The sequence below is a fragment of the Pleuronectes platessa genome, chromosome 13 (genome assembly GCF_947347685.1).
Source record: "Pleuronectes platessa chromosome 13, fPlePla1.1, whole genome shotgun sequence".
NCBI lineage: Eukaryota > Metazoa > Chordata > Actinopteri > Pleuronectiformes > Pleuronectidae > Pleuronectes > Pleuronectes platessa.
In genome coordinates, this window is record NC_070638.1 from 25,071,022 (window position 1) to 25,090,027 (window position 19,006).

Here is a 19,006-nt window from a genome sequence, read left to right on the forward strand (position 1 = left end):
GACATTTATTTTGACATTTCTCTTGGTATTAACATATTTATTTATTTATTTCTGTATTTATTTATTTATTTCCATTTTTATTTATTCATTTATTTATTTATTTCTGTATTTATTTATACATTTATTTATTTATTTATTTTTACTTAAGTCATGTATGGTCCTCCATAATGTGTTGGGGTCATGTTGGTTTGGGAAAGGAAATCCTACTTATAAGTTCAAAAAACCTTGTCTGTCATCACTTCCTCTTTCTATCCGTCCTTCAATTTTCTGGACAACAACTCAACTGATCCACACTATTTCTGAAACTTACTTGAGTCCTGCTGTTCTGGGTTTGTACCCTCATGGTTGATGCACTTATTTGAAGTCGTTTTGGATGAAATCGTCAGCTAAATAATATGTTATGTAATTAATTTTATAATGTACTAGTTGTACTACTGTGACATCTCCAGTAACATCCCATAATATTTCTTTATGAGTTTATAAACAAACCCCATCGCCTGGCAATATTTTTGCAACAATGCAAAACAGTGACAGGCATATTTTTAACAAGCAAAAACAAAGTTACTGGTTATCAAAAAGAACAAAAAATCCTAACAGTATAGCCCAGTGGTAAGTGCAATAATATGAATTATTTATTCAAAACAGAACACAACAACCGGAGAAGCCAGGGAGAAGCACAATGACACTCACTGAGCTGTGCATCAAAACGAACTGTTGGCTCTTCACAAATGATGGTGGAGCTGATAGTGGATAGTTAGACTTCTATTCAGCACCTCCTGGAGCAGAACACCTTCAACTTCAGCATTCAGCTCCAGTGACCTGTCTCTAGTCCCCGTGTCTGCCCTGCTGCCTGGGTTTGTGGAGCGGCAACTGCTGAAGGAGGACTCAGCAGGTTGATGGTCTGTCCTCCTCGGAGATTCAGTACTGCCTGCTCCAGACTCCAGCTGCAGGTAGCATAAATACCAGTGATTTGTCCAGCAATGAAACGTATTGGATATGGAGGTGTACCTGGCAGGGGGACTCTGATGTGTTAAATTACGGTACCATAAGACATTGCGTAATTCATTTCCCCACCATTGATCCTGTCCATAAAAACACAGCCTTATTTGCCTACGGGAGGAGGTGTGTATTAAGTCAAGCAATGCTTTCAATTGATCATCTGGCAGTACATCTCCAAGGTCGTTCTCCCATAGTCTTCATGCGTCTTGCAGGGAGTGAGGAATGATATTGTTTATATTGTTATAGAGAACTGAGATTAGACCTTTGTGAAATGGGGATAGTGAGAGGATATGATCAACTGTGTTGCTGGCTGGAAGGCCTGGCAAATAAATAAGGCTTGTCTGGACAAAATGTCTAATTTGGAGATACCTACAAAATTTTAGTTTTGGTAAATTTAATGATTGTGAAAGTTGTGCAAAGGATCCAAACGTTAAATGTTGATCAAATTCTGATTGCGTGATAGACCGCTGGGTTAGAGCAAAACTGACTTTGAGGAGGGGGTGAAGGTCGATAGTAAGGAGTCTAGATTAAGTGGGAAGTAAGCATACTCCAATTGTACCCAGGTTTCACATCTACATGATCGGTCCCCCTCCACCGCAACATTGCCTTTATGTTCACAAGCTCGGCTCCGCAACTTAGAAACTCCGTTAGCTCTAACCCTAACCCTAGTTTAGCACGTAGCTTAGCCTTAACTAGCAGTCCCGTGCAGCCGGGAGCCCAGGGCAGCTGGGTGACGTTCCGGAGGGGGCATAGTGCTAGTCTTAAAAAGCCCACGATTAAAGAGCCACCAGCTCACGTTTCAAATAGATTCGCTCAACTCAGCAAGGCACCCGCTGATAAACAAACTCTGATTATTGGCGACTCGGTTCTGAGAAACGTCAGGTTAGCGACACCAGCGACCATAGTAAATTGTATCCCAGGGGCCAGATCCAGCGACATCGCATCTAAACTGAAGTTGCTGGCCAAAACCAAATGTAAATACAATCAAATCGTAATTCACGTCGGCAGCAATGACTCCCAGCTTCGCATGTCGGAGGTCACTAAAGTGAATGTTGAGTCGGTGTGTGCTTTCGCAAAAACGATGTCGGACACAGTAGTTTTCTCTGGCCCGCTCCCTAATACAACAGGTGATGACATGTTTAGCCGCATGTTATCTTTTAACCGCTGGCTGTCAAAGTGGTGTCCTGTAAATTGTGTGGGCTTTGTTGATAATTGGCAAACTTTTTGAGAAAACCTGGTCTTGTTAGGAGAGACACCGTTCATCCCACTTGGGATGGAGCAGCTCTCTTATCTAGGAATATTACTCAGTCTATTTCATGACAACCCATAGTTGGGACCAGGAAGCGGAGCTGCAGTGCTAAACACTTCTCTGCGCTCCCTCTGGATCAGTCACACAACCCCATAGAAATCGTGTCTGTCCACCATCCGATTAAATCATTGAAATTATACAATAACAGAGCGAGAACTCCACACAAAAATCGAATACAAATTAAAACAACCTCTGAAACAACACAGAAAACTAAGACTTTTAAATGTGGTCTTTTAAACTCATTTGAATGTCTTGTTCTTAGTCTTCCACGCCAATCCAGGAAACACCAACAGCCTATCATATTTGCTGTAGTTTAACGTGCTCCGGGGGCTTATACCTCACATGTGGCTCTCTCTGAGGTTTCTTCGTATTTTTACCCTATAAAAGGTTTTTTTTAAGTAGTTTTTCCTTACACTTGCTGAGGGTTAGGGAAAGAGGATGTCACACCCTGTTAAAGCCCTATGAGACGAATTGTAATTTGTGAATATGGGCTATACAAATAAAATTTGATTGATTGATGTTACATGCCCATTAATAATAATAATAAACACAGTTATTATAAGTTAGTGTTAATGTCCCAAATCTAATCTTTGGTTTTTGTTTCCCCAAAATACATTTTGGAATCATTCTGTTCATGAGGCACTTTGACAGGCAGTAGCTAAAAAATTTGGGTTCATGGGTGGCATAGGTATTATTTATTAGTTATTTGTACACTTAAGTATTTAATTACGTTATCCTTTCATTTCAATTACATTCTTATTTCATTTTCTTGAGCTTCATAGTTAAAAGCTGGGAGCTTGAGTTTTATGCAAGCTTAATTTTTAGCAAAAATAAAAATGATTGTTGAAAATTTTGATAAATTCCCTTATATTTGGATTTTGGTTGTAGAAGAGCAGTAGAGAGTTCAGATGTCTAATTACCAGGTTATTATTAAGAACCAAAATAAATATTCCTAACAAAGAATGAGTCAAAGGCCTTTTCTACCTATATCTATGAATACAGATCTAAAGAAGTTAAAGAAGTTTGCATGGATGGGCCTCCAAGATTGTTAGCAACTTTACAAGTTTCAACACTCCACTCCTCCATGTCAGCTGCTGCTCCATCGACTCAGATCCTGTCCATTATTTATTTTTAAATCAGCAACAATAAAATGTTGCTACAGGCAAACTTCTCCTCTGAATTCCGCCAGAGAAGTCCTGCCACTGCAGTATAACAACAATGATGTCATCTTGGAGAGCTTCAATAGCCTCCTATTCAGTTTGGTTTCAAGTGACATGGTCAGTGTCTTCACTTGTATTCAGATAGTTTGCCACATCTTGTGTGAATTGTCTCCTGTTTGTCTTTTGTTCCTTAATTTACAAGTGAGTACAAAGTACTCATTTAGATGGGATGAAAGTATTTCTAAGAGCCCCCTGAATCATTCTGCTGCTGGTTTCAGCTCCATACCAGAGGCCCTCATTACTGTATGTTTCTAAGAATATGCTGCTGTAATCCCTTGTATGTTCAGCATATAACAATAAACAAAAAAAAACAAAGAGTAACCATCATTTCCAGTGATCACAGAAGAGGACAGTGATATGAGAGTGTACTCACCTGTTGGTATTACAGTCTCTAACTGAAGAAGTATAAAGACAACCGCCAGTTTTTGACCCAGCTACATGGATCTTTATCTGTAACACAATACAAATTCAACATTAAGATCAGTGTCATATGAGACATATGGAAGACAGCTTAAACTATTGCTTTTCTCTTCATTTCTTTTCCTCGTTTATTTCTAGCATTATTGCTCAGTGAAAGAAGTGAGCTATAGCTTGTCGTATCAAGTTTAAAATATCTGGGTTGGAATGGTGTTAGGCCACTCTCATCCACACATGTTGGTAGAGTCAATGCAGCTCCAAATATAGTCCAAATATCCTGACCTTTGAGAGGCAGTAACAATTCAACATGGATCTTTAGGATAGTTACAAGCAAGACAAACAACATGCAGGTTCGACATGGCAACTTTTTTTAAATTTCAGCTGACATTCTAAAACATAGTACCTGAGCAGTGTCCTGATCTACACGGTTGTGTCTGTCAGTCAGATGGATGTTGTAGACTTTTAAAGGTGGGACACCTAGACTTTCCATGGCTGCAGGACATGCTTCCAACTTCTGCATAGACATTCTGTGCCAGTCTGACCCAGTGAACTTCTCTATTTGAAAAGTAGAAATGAAATAACAAAAAAGAAAATGAAACTGAATTGTAAACAAATTATAATTATTATAATAATAAGTAGAGGAATTGTGTTAAAGTATTTCTCTCTCCCAAGAGTGCCATATGAAACCAGTAAAATTATCAGATGAGAGCAGTTCAAAAGTTAGCCGGTATGTTGACATGTTGTAATTCATTGTGGATGGAAGCTCTAAATATTAGGGTTGGTACATCACGCCCATAAGTAAAATCTTCCAGCATCATGACTTGGAGAACCTAACTTGTGAAAACCTTGAGACAACCAATCATGCTTATTTTGAAAAAGTCTCCCATGTACCCAATGAGCTGTGTGCAATCAGATGTATACCACAGCCAATCATACGGTGAGGTGTGCTAGAGAGTCTATTGTTGTTTGGTAGAAGAGTAAGCAAGGTATGAAGAGTCGTGGCTTAGAGGGAAAGTCCATCTTATTCTCTAGGGGCTAGTTGAACTTCCTCTTGATTCCCTTCTCCTCCAAGGAGACTTGTGCACAGCCAAGGCAAACTACAGTTATCTATGACAATGGTGATAGGGATACTTCACCAAGCAAACAGAAAGGGAAAGGAGTATGTGAGAACAAAGCTTTTAAGAGATCCGGTTGCTACCACCTATGGCCACTTAGAATAGAGATCATATGCCGCCAAAGTCAGGTGCTGGGCATGGAGAAATATACAGAAACAGGCCTGCAAACATGTTCTCTCAGGTTGGTGTGACCTGCAGGGTGAGGTTTTCTGATGTAAAAAGTGCTGCCTGTACAAGTACAAATCGCATGGCATTGCCACCCTCTCCAAAATATTTTTGTTTGGTTGCAATGAGAGATTAAGAGGAGAATACAGTGGGTCATTTAGAGCCATGCTGAATACCAAAACTGTGTGGCATCACAGGTCATGATTGTGGGGCTTGTCAAAATCAGTGGTTAGGTCTTTGAGCAGCTGAGCAAGTAGAAATACATGTGCTGATGGTGTCCATGAGGAGGAAGTCCAGGTAGCAGCCGTCCTCACCAGGAGCCAGGCATTTTGGGTTTGGCAGCTGATTGGCTTGCAGAGGTGCAGCATGGCCAACATTAGCGTTAAATAGGTTGGAACATCTAGTAAAGGCCACAAACTTGAGCAGGCTAGTAAAAGTGTGCATTTGTCCCTATACAATGTACTGTGGTGACTGTAAAGGACATTAATGAAGAGCAATTATGCCCTTTTCCCACAATTTGTCAGTTTCTTGAGGTCTTAATACAATGTCTGTGATATACTTTGGTCAAAATAAAAAAGAACCAAAACATGACTGGAATAACAGTTTTTAAGCAATATGTAAATATTGTATATTTATATTTCTTTATATTCCTTCACTTAAGTACTGCCTGCTACTTATGTGCTGTCTTCTGCTGCTATAACATTGCAAAGTTCCCCATTGCAGGACTAATAAAGGACTTCTTATTGCAATACTGTTTGAATGTTGAAGTGGTAATGAACCACTCAGAAGATTCAAACATCATGCCAAGTGTTTGAATCTGTACAGACCAGTCTTAGGGACATCTTCTGCCAGTCAGCCAGATGATAAAGGAGATATCAGATAATTAATTGAATTAATGGATTCCACCCATGCTATGCTTCTTTGAGTACACTATCCAGTAGTGTCCTGGGAGTCCACCAACAGAGTGGAGCACTGATATTTCGCATATGCCTGATAAATAATGATATTTCAGCGCTCAAATTTCTGAAGGTCTTCATAACATGTTCAGCTAAGTGAAAATTTGACAAATTTTCAGATCCACTATATTAGTGATTTTTAACATGGGGGTGCAATGACATTTTTTTCATTTGCGGATGTGATGTTGCTTGAGCAAACATGTATGTGGAAGATTCACCAAATTGTTTGTTTAAATCCTTCAACTTTAGGTTTACGATTGTTGCTCAGAGATGTTTACTCTATGGCCTCTTGAAGCCTTAACCTTATGGTGTCTCTTTGCAAATGGTTGGGATCTCACACCTGGGGTCTCACTCTAGGGGTCGCCCAAAGAAAAATGAAGGCAGGATAGCTCCCACCCTGATAAGACATCAGGAGGGTAATAATTAACTTTACATACCGAATTGGAGGGGCTTGTGGGTTATACGAACACCACTCTGATCTCTGTTCTTTGCTCATTTGTACATGTCATTCAGGTGATTTTTATTTTGAGTCCATCTGCAGATGCTTGATTAAATTTACAGAAAGACAAGTGTTTGACTTTGTGCTTGATTAACAGAAATTGCCAGCAGAGGGGATAGCCTATTATTTTTGATACATTTGGAGCTGTGACCTATATTAAAGGAGATTTCCCTCCAAAAACGTCAAAATTAGTTGGCCATATCTCCCCTAATTACGGGTTTATTATATGACCAAATCAGCATACCAAATTGTATTAATATTTATGATGGTGCGGCCAAAAATGTTGATGATTTGACATGGAATAACTCTAGTATTACACTAGTAATTCCAGGTCATCGAAGTAAACTCCATGAATGTCTTTTAATATGTTGCATATGATTTTCTAGTAACACCTGGGGGTGCAGCTGCGAAAAAAAGGCATTCAGACGTGGCAAACTCCCAGCTTGGGTCACTAAAGCTATTAGGTAGGTTGTGGCTGCTTGGATGCAGCGGAAATGGCAGGTTGCCATGCACTGGTGGACTGACCTGTTGTTTCTGGAAAAATAATTCCATCAAAGCAAGACACTGTGTTTAGCATCTAACAAACTAATGCAAAGCGTCTAAAAAAGATGCATTGTAGTGTGGCTCACACACACAACAGTTCTATTTCCACCGTGTAGGCTGTATTTCTGTTGGTGACTACGCCCCTGCCACAGGATGTGTGTGATGTAACTAGTCCAGCAGGTGCTTACCTTCTGCTTTCGGTTGCTCCAGCTGGCTAGGTTAGGGTAGTAATTAGATAATATGGTTTTCTGGGGTATTTGGAAATAGGTGGCAGTTTTATAATCGTTCTGAAAAAAATTCTTTAAAAAAGCATTTACAGTGTTTGTTCAGAACACCACACCAAACATTGAGCAGATATTACCGAGGCACATATATTACCATAGTCTTGAGGCCTGAAGGATGCTTATGGTGTCATATGAATCGTAAGAGAACAAGGCAGGAAGGATACAGTATAAATGCCCACTTATGAACCCATCCCAACTCTCTTGTGCAGGGTTACACACAAAGTAACCTGCATTTACACACTAGCAACTGACACACACACACACACTCATTTGTACTCACGCTGTAGTAGATAGTACATGGTGCCAACCCCTCCACCAGTCAGTACAGTGGTGAAGATGGCGAGCTGCTGCAGATGACTATTGGAAACCCTCATCTTTGCTTTCTTTCCTGTGAGAGTGTTAAATAACATTCACATCTCAACAACAGCTTCAGACTTTAGTAAAAGAAGACTATGGGCAAACATGTAGAGGAAGAGACACGTTTATGCTAATGTTCTAAAAAGAACTGGATGCTACAACAGCAATAAAGAACACACACTGATGCAAAAACAGAGTTGGAAAAAACAGACAAACAAAAAATCTACAAGAAAAAACAGAGTCTGTATAGAACACAATATGTTGATAGATTAAAATTAAAGTAAATTATTGCTATTTTAATTACCATGTCTAGGAAGCACATTATGTGCAATTAGCATTATAAAAGTTGTAACAATGTATGTGGCTCCAGTTATCTGGATGTTCTAATTTCTAACAACAAATACTGCAGCCAGGGGATCTGGTTTTATACTTGAGAGAGGTGGATGAAACTGCATCAAGAACATATACAGGGTCTTTATTAGGATACATCTTACCAAGTTCCATTTAAGAGAAATGCAACTGATACAAAGCATCATACATTGAATATCTTGCTCCTCTTAACTTGGGATCTGGTGTAAAAAGTTCTATTGCTGCTGATCTTAGGAGGTCAGAGAAAGGAAGAACATTTTGATTTAATAACTTTGGACTGAAAAAAAGAAAAACTAAGTTTTAATGTTTGAGGAGACACGCACCAAATCAATATATTCTAGTTTTCATTCCATTGGTGCATGATTTTATATTTATCACATCAATCAACTCCTCAAAAGCTAAACCAATTATTTCAGTCAAATCTTAATCCCATGCTTAGTTGACTGAAAAATGTTAACGCTTTTTCCAGCTTCAGACAAGATGAACATAGATACTTATCATTAGATCACAGGACATGGCTAAACTAATTCTGTCATCTGCTGGTTCCATACTGGTACATATCAAGCCAGTTCCCAGGAATTGTGGCATCTGGTTTGACACTAATGTTAGTATTGAGTTGTTCAACAATTGAAAAGCTTTGTTGTGTTCACAACAAAGCTTTTCAATTTTAACCATCTTAGTAAAACATTTTTTTATATTTTCTACTTTAACTTTTGAAGACTCTGAGACCCCATCATGTCAGGACTATTTAAACAGTCTTCTTATCTGCCTCAATAAAAAATCTATTGACTGACTCCAATGTGAAACTCCAATGCTAGTCTTTTAGTAAGAACCAAGAGACATGATCACATCCTTCCTGTTATAGCCCATTTACACTGGTTTCCAGATTGTCTTGGAAATTATTTTAAGATCTTACTTATCTTTTTCATCTCAAACTGACCTTTTAGTACCAGATTATACAGAATGATCTGCCTGCGATAATCAGAATGACTGAATCATTTCTTTGCCGTCACTTCTTTAGACATACTTTGATCAGAAAGCCTTTCATGATTACATTTTTGGAACTGTCTGTTAACTTCTATAATCATTTTAATCAAATGATTTGTATATGCTAACCTGTGAAGCCCTTTATAATCTGAATTTTTAAATTGTGCTTTGTGAATAAAGAATACGTTTTTGTTGTTGTTGTCGTTGTTGTTTTTTATAATGAAATACTAGGATAGGCTTTCTCACAAACCGATAGAGAAGGAGCTTTGTAACGACTGTATACAATTTGATCTTAGACCCTAAATAAACATTTGAACAGGCCATGGTTGAATTCCCAGCTGAAGAGAGAGAAGAAAAAACAACAACAAATCACCCGCCGCATTAAGAAAAGTGAAAAAAAACCTGTGTGCACACTTGGCGTCTCAGCAGGAAGACAAAGCAGAAGACAGCGTTCACCTCACGGCTTATGGGCCTGGTATGGAAAAAGAGAAGAGACTGATTTAATTCGATTTTGATATTGGAAATGTTTTGTGGTAGTAATTTAAGTTAATGAAAATGATACAAGTTGATTCACATTGATTACAAGTGACGTTAATTTTTGTTTATCAGAGTATCAAGTTTGTTTTTTATTTTTGATGTACTTATGTATAGTTGAATGGATATTGTTATTATATATTTTGAAATTTTTTTACATTTGTCTTTAAAGGTTATCAACCTGAGATGAAGAAGAGAGTTGTCCTGTGTGTCCTTTAAACTTAACCAGGCCGTCTTAAGGACAAATCAGCCAAGAAAATGTATTGACTGGATCCAGACAGTGGAGAAAGCCCTGGCAGATCTCACAGCTTGTCCAAAATGCCGCAGCACGTGTCCTGACGAGAACAAAGAGAAGAGAGCACATTTCTCCAATATTAGCATCGCTACACTGGCTTCCGGTTAAATCTAGAATAGAATTTAAAATTCTCCTCCTCACCTTCAAGGCCCTTAATAATATAGCGCCTTTTTACCTTAAAGAGCTGTTAGTACCTTATAAACCCGCTAGAGCACTCCGCTCCCAGAATTCAAGCCTACTTGTCGTCCCTAAATTCTCTAAAAGTAGAGTAGGAGCCAGAGCTTTTAGCCATCAAGCCCCTCGGCTGTGGAATAATCTACCACTTTCAGTTCGGGAGGCAGTCACCATCTTTTCGTTTAAAAGTAGGCTCAAAACCTTCCTTTTGTTCTATTTTATGACACATGACACACGGAGCTTCTCTTTCCAGCTTCTCTTTCCTCTTCTCCATCCCTATCCCCCTTCCCCGGAATCCCTTTGCTTTATCACCCGCAGATCCAGGGCCTCTGTGGCCGCACCATGGATTGCGGTTTGTGGATCGTACACCGGGGGTCGCGGTGGTGGATCCATTGTGGCGGATTCTGAGTAATGTGGGCTGATCGTGGTGCTGGTGGCGGACCCTGTGTCGCGTTGGCATTGGGCACGGGCGGTGGACCAGGACCGCGGTGGTGGCTTGTGATGGGTCCTGGTGGGCGGCGGTGGACGGTGACTGAGGACTGGAGTGGCGTCTGGTCTGGATGGTGGATCGTGGTCTAGATGGTTGCTGAGCATTGACTGTGCTTGCAGCAGGACTGCTTGGCATGTCATGTTGGGGTTGTCCTTCGGGATGTCTACCCTCATCAAATGCTGCTAGAGACTTTGATTATTGATGATGTTTTCCTGCACGTGGCATCTATTGCACTTCTGTCCGTCCTGGGAGAGGGATCCCTCACATGTGGCTCTCTCTGAGGTTTCTACATATTTTTACCCTGTTAAAAGGGTTTTTAGTAGTTTTTCCTTACTCTTGCTGAGGGTTAAGGACAGAGGATGTCACACCCTGTTAAAGCCCTATGAGATGAATTGTAATTTGTGAATATGGGCTATACAAATACAATTTGATTGATTGATTGATTGATTGATTGATAGAGCTTGGAAAACAAAAGTGCCCTCAAAAACCCACTGTTAACTAGGTCCATAGAGAGCAAGCTACCTGACACTGGGAAAAAAGATTTTCATGGTGAACCCCAACACCAGACAACCGTTTTGATAGTCTCCTGGACTGATATAGGCAAATGTATTGTAAGAGCTACCAGTTATTATGATGCCACTAGAAGTCACTACAAATGCAGGGCAGAAAATTGGAACCCTGACAGACTTAGCTTCAGACACCAACTACATCACCCACAGAGCTGCCAATAGATTCAAGCTGAGGTGGGAAAATAACTTTAGTCGTCCATGAGGTTGGAGGGATGGCTATGAAGGTTAATACCAGAAGATACCTGCTCAGAGTGGGAGTCAAGACACCCAGATATACAGAAAGAGCTCATGAAATGGTTGGATATGGTCTCAACGAAATAGCCAAAGTGCACAGAGTCATCAAACCTGAGCAGTTGAGGAAATTCTTCCCAGAAACTAAACTGGAAGATTTAAGAAGACCCGAGCACATTTAGCTACTAATCAGCTACCGAGAAGGTAGACTCACAAGGCAATGAGTGAAGGTCATCGAGGACCTTTCTCTGTGGAGAGCCCCCTGGGGAAAACTGTAGGTGGCGCTCTTTCAGATCTCTTTGAGGAACTGGACATGCCAGCACATAAGTCTGAAACACACTTTGCTCGCTCCATGAGAAAAGCTGCTGCGAAGTATGAAGAGATCATCGAGGCACGATTCAAACTGAGACCCAGAGCACAGTTGCTGGCAGAGAGTTTCTGGAATGGTGGAAATGGGACAGTATTGGAGAAGCCACTGAACCGAAGTATGGAGGATGTCGCTGCGGAAACTGTCAAACAGGAGGGAATGAAATGACAAAGATGGAGGAGAAAGATCTTGAATTTATAAACTAAGGCCTCACCTACGTAAAAGCAGATGCCCACAGTAATACTCCACACTGGGACACAAAATATCCTTGGTTTGAAGACCCAATCCCTCTTTCCAATAACAGGAGTAGTGTGGAGGCCACTTTTCTGAAGACAGAAAAACAGCGCAAGCGGGAGCCCGAGTGGCAAGCTGCCTACAACGCTCAGGTACATGTAATGGTGGAAAAAGGAACAGCAAGAAAACTCACCACAGAGATTAATGTTTAAGGGACTGAGTATGAACGATCTCCTCCTGAAAGGACCTGATGAGCTTAATCCAATCCGAGCAGTTTTATTTAGGTTCAGAAGAGGAGTGTATGCAGCTCTAGGTGACATCAGGAAGATGTGCAATTCTGTGTGGCTTGAAGACGGGGAAATGCACATTCCTATGGGGAGACACTCATGGTGAGGAAAATAGAGAGTATGACATTACCAGAGTTAACATTGACGATTTATCTGCAGGGTGCATAGCACATGTGGCTATGCGAGAGACTAATAAATTACCATCTTTCCCCACTAAGAGGAAGAGCGTAGATTCCTGGTCGAAGATACCTACGTGGATGACATTTTGACATCCCACAATGACCTAAAAAATGTGAGACAAGAGCACAAAGGAAGTGGAGGAAATTCTGAGAGCTGGTGGGTTTTCTGTCAAACCATGGGTCCAGTCGGGCCAAAGCGGGAGGCAGAAGCATACGCTCAGAAAACCTGGACAGGAAAAGACAGTCTTCATACTCGCCATTTTGTCCACCCGTCAGGGTGCTCTGCCACGATCTTACTTTTTATCCAGTTTTAGGCCACATCTTTATAAATCTCTTTTAGATTATGGTCTTTTTAAACTATACATTTTAACTGGATAAAGGATTTTAGTCATCTGACGTGTATTTCAAAGTTATTTTAAGGACTTGTCTTCTGCTGGTGCTCTCACGGAATAGCGAGAACCTACGTCCGAGAATGACATAAAACCCATTTTTAATATTACTCTTTTACCGAACGTGGGATTACTTTTATCCCTTTTTAAAGACTGTTTTAAGAGTTATGCCTGGACTAAATTCAGTTATAATGGCGGTGTTCCGAAAGGGAGATCGGCTCCTAAACCTCCTTTAACCCTCTCTATATACTGCTTCTCGATTCTGGCAGACGAGCCTTAAGTCCATCCTGGCGATGGCTCCCCAGTCCTGGCTCCTATGGCTTCTCCCATCGCCGCTGCATCCCCTCTACCTGCTGCCAGCAGGTGGAGGGGATCTCGCTGTCTCGCAGCTCCTCCAGGGCTCCTCCTGTCACCGCCGCATCAACTCCACCTGTGGCCAGCGCAGGTCAGGCAGCCTGTCAATCCACAAAGGGGAAGAACTGCCGTCGGATGCCGTGGGAGGCCGTCACCACACGCTCAGGGGTCTTCCTCGTGCTGACCCTTCCCGCTGCTGTCCGCTCTACTACCCCCAAAAACCCAACCCGTCCTTTCTCTCCAACTAATCTGAATTTCTCACCCAGCTCTGCTCCATCTCACTCTCCATCCTGCTACTGGGCGACTTCAACATTTATATCGACTCCACAGACTGTAAATTAGCAACTCCACCCCGTCTACTGGCTCTGTTCCCCAAGCCCTCAGACTCGCTGTGTCACAATCATCCTAAAAAAGCCTGGCCATGACCCTGACATCCCCAGCAACTAAAGAACAATCTCCAATCTTTCCCTTCTGTCAAAAATAATGGAACGTACTGTTGCCTCCCGACTAAAAACCTACCTGGATTCCAATCAACTATACAAACCATTTCAATCCGGATTCAGATCTCATAACAGCACTGAAACCACCATAATCAGAGACACAAAAGACCTCCTCCTATCCTTTGATGATCACTCCCTCAACATCCCTATCCTCCTTGACCTTAGTGAAACCAGTTCAGTAAAGTTGGCAAGATATTCACAGATTCTGACTTCCTGGATCAATAAGTCATAAGCAAAACTTTGTTAAAGCACAAACGCTGCATAATTCCCACCGTAGTAATGTGGACAACGGGCTACAGGCCAGTTAACGTCAATATGAGTCTTCTTCCGTGATGGACACATAACATTGGTGTCTATGTACAGCCGAGTGTGCAGGGACCGTCTACAAAGTGCAACACCGAAAAGAGATATTACAAAAATATTCAATAACATCACTGTAATACTGTATATTCTCACCAAAATCATGTCACAGGTCCAGGGAGTCCGGCTGACTATCCTACAGTACTAACTTAGGGAAAAAGTGATTGAGCATAATTTTGGTAAATATTTGTTATGAATATTATTCAATAACTTCGGTCTCATACTGTATATTGTCACCAAAAACACGTCGGGGTCTCCTGCTGGCTATGCTACAGCACTAAGTTTGGGAAAAAGTGATTGAGCATAATACAGTATGAGACCAAAGTTATTGAATAATATTCATAACAAATATTTCCCCAAATTATGCTATTTCACGAAGGATGTTCTGCTTTCTATCTATTGTTTTATATTAATGTATACAGTTTTAAGTTAGGCAAGACAGGTTTCTGTTTAAGAAAGATTCTTATTTTATTCATTTAATTTAGTTTATTAGAGTGAATTGCTGGATAATAATTAGTTTTCCATGTGTTCCTGTCACTTAAAAATATGCATCTAATTCAATTCAGGGTCAAATAGTTAAAAAATCGTTCACTCACAAAAAAAGAGGCAAAAAAAATTCCCCAAATCAGGAAGGGTGAAGGCAATCGGGTCGGCCGGCCCTGACAATGAGGTTACCCTTATTTATTTTTCAGGGAGTTGGCAACCCTAATGGCAGCCAACCTGGCTAACGAGAGACCCACAGACGCAAGGACTACCTCATTACACTACTTCACTCTGCACCGCAGACAGTTTATTAAAATCTCCTGCACAACATCCAGAACACAAACAAGAGAAAAATAAACTTCCCATTCCAAACATGGGTTCACATCGGGCACTGCACCAACAGAACTGCAGAACGAGACAAACCTCTCACCTTCTGTTAAACCGGTAGATCGACGCTGCTCTGTATACTTCCGTAAACGTCACAAAGACTGTAGCCAATTGGGTGTGGGCTCGCTCCATTTTTACTCGGGCGTCTGCAACTCGTGCTCGGCCGGGCGGTGAGTGTAGTCTTTCAAGAAATCATATTAAGGGACAGGAAATATAAAGGAAATATACACATGAAGTACTGTTGGATTGTACGGAAGAGGATTAGGGCCACTGTGGAAAAAACAAGTGAGTTCTGAGTTTAAACTCAGAATTATGACTTTTTTCTCAGAATTATGACTTTAATCTCAGAATTCTGACTTTAAACTCAGAATTCTGACTTAAATCTCAGAATTCTGACTTTAAACTCAGAATTCACTTGTTTTTTTCCACAGTGGCCCTAATCCTCTTCCGTAGGATTGAGAGGAAAGAGAGACCAGGAGCCATTGTGTACAGGTTATGATTACTATAATAACAGTTATAATATAATACAAAAAAAATTGTATTAACAATAATTGCAGTCAAACTCCTCTTAACTCTAGGAACCACAAGGGAGCCTGCCTTTGAATAGAGTAGCGTTCTATAAGGTCCTAGAGATGCAATGGAGCTCGAATATAAAGAGATTTGTGTGTGTTAGGAGCAGGATCTTGAATTCTATTCTGAATTTCACAGGAAGCCAATGTAGAGAAGTTAAGACAGGCGTAACATGAGCTCTTTCTGTTCCGCTTCTTTCACAACTTCTAACATTTCAGTCTTTGTCAAAGTAAAAGCCTGCCAGTATGCACAACTAAATGTGCGAAAAGAGCTATAAGTGAAAACTAAAAGCTCTTTGCAGTACACATCACATTCACACACTATTGCTACACTGTCTGCACTTTCAGTATCTTGCCCAAAGACAGTTCAGAATGCAGACTGGAGAAGCCAGGGTTCAAACCACAGACCCTCTCTGCCTACTGACCAACACCCACCCTCCTAATAGCATTGGTTGTATTGGTGATCAGGAGTTTTTTTCTTCCCTCTTGTATTATTATTTATTGTTATATATATGTTTTTGTTTCCTTATTTATAGTCTTTACATGCTCAATTAATGCAACTGGATGTGCTTGTGTGTGTGTGAGTGGATGTGAGTGAAAGTGTTGAAGGTCAGAGAAGGTGGGTTAGTAAGAATGAGCATAAGCACGTGTATACAATATTATCTGCCACTGCAAGCATTTAACAGCCAGTTGTTGTTGTTGTTGTTGTGTTTTGTTTGCTTTCGTAATTTTCTTTCTACAAATAATTCATATATTAAAAAAAAGGAGTTAAGTCACCTCATTAATATATATATTACACTATAGCTATATGTGACCAAGTGCTCGGGCAAGTCCTGGATTTGATTAACGTTTTGTAGTGTACCAACCCTTTAATACTGTGGCTGAGGGGTAGAGTGGTCGTCCTCCAACCTGAAGGTCGGCGGTTCGATCCCCAGTCTGACCCATCTGCATGCCAAAGTGTCCTTGGGCAAGATGCTGAACCCTGAAAGGCCCCCCATAGAATAACAAAGTGCTGCGAATAGATGCACTGTATGAGTGTGTGTGTGAATGGGTGAATGTAAAACTGTACTGTAAAGCGCTTTGAGTGGTCATCAAGACTAGAAAAGCGCTATATAAATACAAAACATAAAATCATATACCATAATACTGACTCAAATTAATTAAAGGCCCAACGATCATTTACAACGACCCATGACAGTAAAAGATGGACTGAGACTAGGAATTCCCAAGATTACATCAATTTATTCAGCAACTGACAACTTAAACATTATATTAAAACAGAAAAGTTAATCCATACAAGAGAGTTAATTGTAAATTAGCACTCCCCTTTCCTATGGTTAATTTGTCCTGTTAAGTATTCTATATAAATATATTCTATATATATATATATAGAATACTTAGCAGGGCAAATTAACCATAGGAAAGGGGAGTGCTAACGGGGGATTTGGCTGTGGCCACTGACAGTAAGAGGACAAAGTTAAACTGGGACAGTGTACTCACCACGCTCATATTCCTTATACACACAATTCAAAGCAGAGCAAATGGTGGAGGACAATAATATAAATTGTGAAGGACGTGCAAAGTACCACTACCAAACATGCGATTATGGGGGGTGCAAAGTACCTGTGATAAACACAGGTACTTGTTTCCCCCCACCACCATCTGGACGCCCACGTTTGACACCGTTCCTGTAGCACTTGAACAAACAAATACAGGAAACAGAAGTTCAGTACACAATACTAGCACTGCAGGGCAGATACAAATATCTATAAGCTCCTTGGGGGAAAGTAAAGGATACTACAAGGATAGCAAAAAGGACTGCATGCAAACATATGGCTAACATATGCATCCAGACAAATTAGAAACCAGGGAGTAGTAGATGCTAAGGTCTACCCATCCCTACAGTAGCCCTGGAGGGACATTTCACTACCAGCTACATATACATTATAACTGTAGCTACATATAACTGTAGCTGTTATCTTTCTCCCTCCTATGTTGGATTCTGTGCGTCTGTAGACCAAGTGTGTCATAATTGAACCGTTATTTCTTTCTAAGAGTTCAACAGAAAAGGTAAGAAAAACAGGAGGGGCTGTATTTATCTATATATTACAGCCCTGAGAATTCTGTGGGTGTGTCTCCAGTATTGAACTGCTCACGGAATCACTATGTGTTTGTCTGCTGGGAAAACATTCACAATGCTAAATGACTCAATACAGTTATATGGACAGACACTCATACATATATCATGAAGCTCTGTTCACCCTGTCATGATGTCATTAAGATTAAGATACATTTATTTATCCCAAACACATGCACAGACATGCAAAGGCACACTCATGCAATGGAAGGGAAATTTAACCTCTGCTTTTAACCCATCTGGTGCAGGACACACAGAGCAGTGAGCAGCCATGTACGGCGCACGGGGAGCAGATGTTGGGGGAGTAAGGTGCCTTGCTCAGGGGCACTAGACAGGGTAGGGAAAATCCTCTTGGATTTTTGGACAGATCAAGCCAGGTTCGTCTTTTTGTTGTTTCTCCGTGGAGTCGAACCAGAGACGAACCAGAGACCTTTACTGCCCATAGTCCAAGTTTCTGCCACAAGTCAACAGTCTACGTCATCTACTTTTAGAAGCATGTGTATGGATTGCTTTTCTGTTAGAATCTTTTTTCTTTATTTAGAACCCATTATGAAGATTTTAAATGTTTACTGCTACAGAAACAAACAAATCAGTATTGATTTCAAATATATAATATGGATCTTTGTTGATGACATAATCATTTTCCCAGTGATACTGGTTTTCCCCAACTCTTGTTTTTTTTTATGAGTTGCAGTCGCATCACCATGAGAACGGTTTAATTGAAATATGAACACCTTATGGAAGTCATTTTTGTCAAATTTTTTATAACACTCCAAACAGTAAAAGTTTCTACAAAGGCACCGTAAAGACCTTGTGTACACTGGCTCTCCTCTTTAACAAATATTAAAATAAGGTAAGAATGATATTAGAACAGCTTTGTGATGGCAAAAACCGAGCAGGATTAGTGGTTTCGATTAAGGTATAAGGTTTTGTTTGTACAGGATGAATGCAGTCGTGTAACCACACAGTTGTCTTTGTATTGTATATACATGCACGTTCTTGAACCATTTGTCAATAGAATATTCTTCTAAACTGCAAACAATAAAGATGGTAAATGTAAGAAACACTGTGAGGAAGGATGAAGACTGAGTCCGTACTGTTTCTGGCACAAAGTTTTCCCTCTTTGCTGCGAAATAAAATCCATCAGACCCTGAAATGTTGGAGTTTCAGAGCTACTGGGTCTCCAACGTAGCCTGGATGCCAGACGAATTTAGCCCCGCCCACAACAACTGCCCGACCAAAATGTT

General features: G+C 40.5%; 1 protein-coding gene across 11 annotated transcripts; it reads right to left on the minus strand.

Moving 5' to 3' along the window:
* Positions 1-607: 607 nt before the first annotated feature.
* LOC128455125 (cytochrome c oxidase assembly factor 1 homolog) lies at positions 608-15,163 on the minus strand. 11 transcript variants are annotated; one of them, XM_053438790.1, is made up of 9 exons: positions 15,097-15,121; positions 12,603-12,684; positions 12,308-12,484; positions 9,936-10,089; positions 9,623-9,692; positions 7,788-7,895; positions 4,349-4,500; positions 3,902-3,978; positions 608-1,008 (listed from the first exon to the last, which is right to left on the minus strand). In XM_053438790.1, exons 6-9 carry the CDS (start codon positions 7,879-7,881, stop codon positions 723-725), a joined length of 609 nt encoding a protein of 202 aa, XP_053294765.1. In that variant the 5' UTR covers positions 7,882-7,895; positions 9,623-9,692; positions 9,936-10,089; positions 12,308-12,484; positions 12,603-12,684; positions 15,097-15,121; the 3' UTR covers positions 608-722. The 11 variants fall into 11 exon arrangements, with proteins under 11 accessions (XP_053294765.1, XP_053294764.1, XP_053294768.1 ...); XM_053438789.1 differs by lacking the exon at positions 12,603-12,684 and having other exon boundaries at positions 15,097-15,163; XM_053438793.1 differs by lacking the exons at positions 12,308-12,484; positions 12,603-12,684 and having other exon boundaries at positions 9,635-9,692; positions 15,097-15,163.
* Between the last annotated feature and the right edge of the window lie 3,843 nt (positions 15,164-19,006).

Excerpts from the sequence above, each read along its gene's own strand:
- LOC128455125 (XM_053438795.1), bottom strand. The coding sequence starts at position 7,881 with ATGAGGGTTTCCAATAGTCATCTGCAGCAGCTCGCCATCTTCACCACT. Across the intron at positions 4,501-7,787 it reads CATGTACTATCTACTACAGC|AGAAGTTCACTGGGTCAGAC; the intron begins GTGAGTACAAAT and ends CTTTTCAAATAG. Across the intron at positions 1,009-3,901 it reads AGAGACTGTAATACCAACAG|GTACACCTCCATATCCAATA; the intron begins GTGAGTACACTC and ends TCCCCCTGCCAG.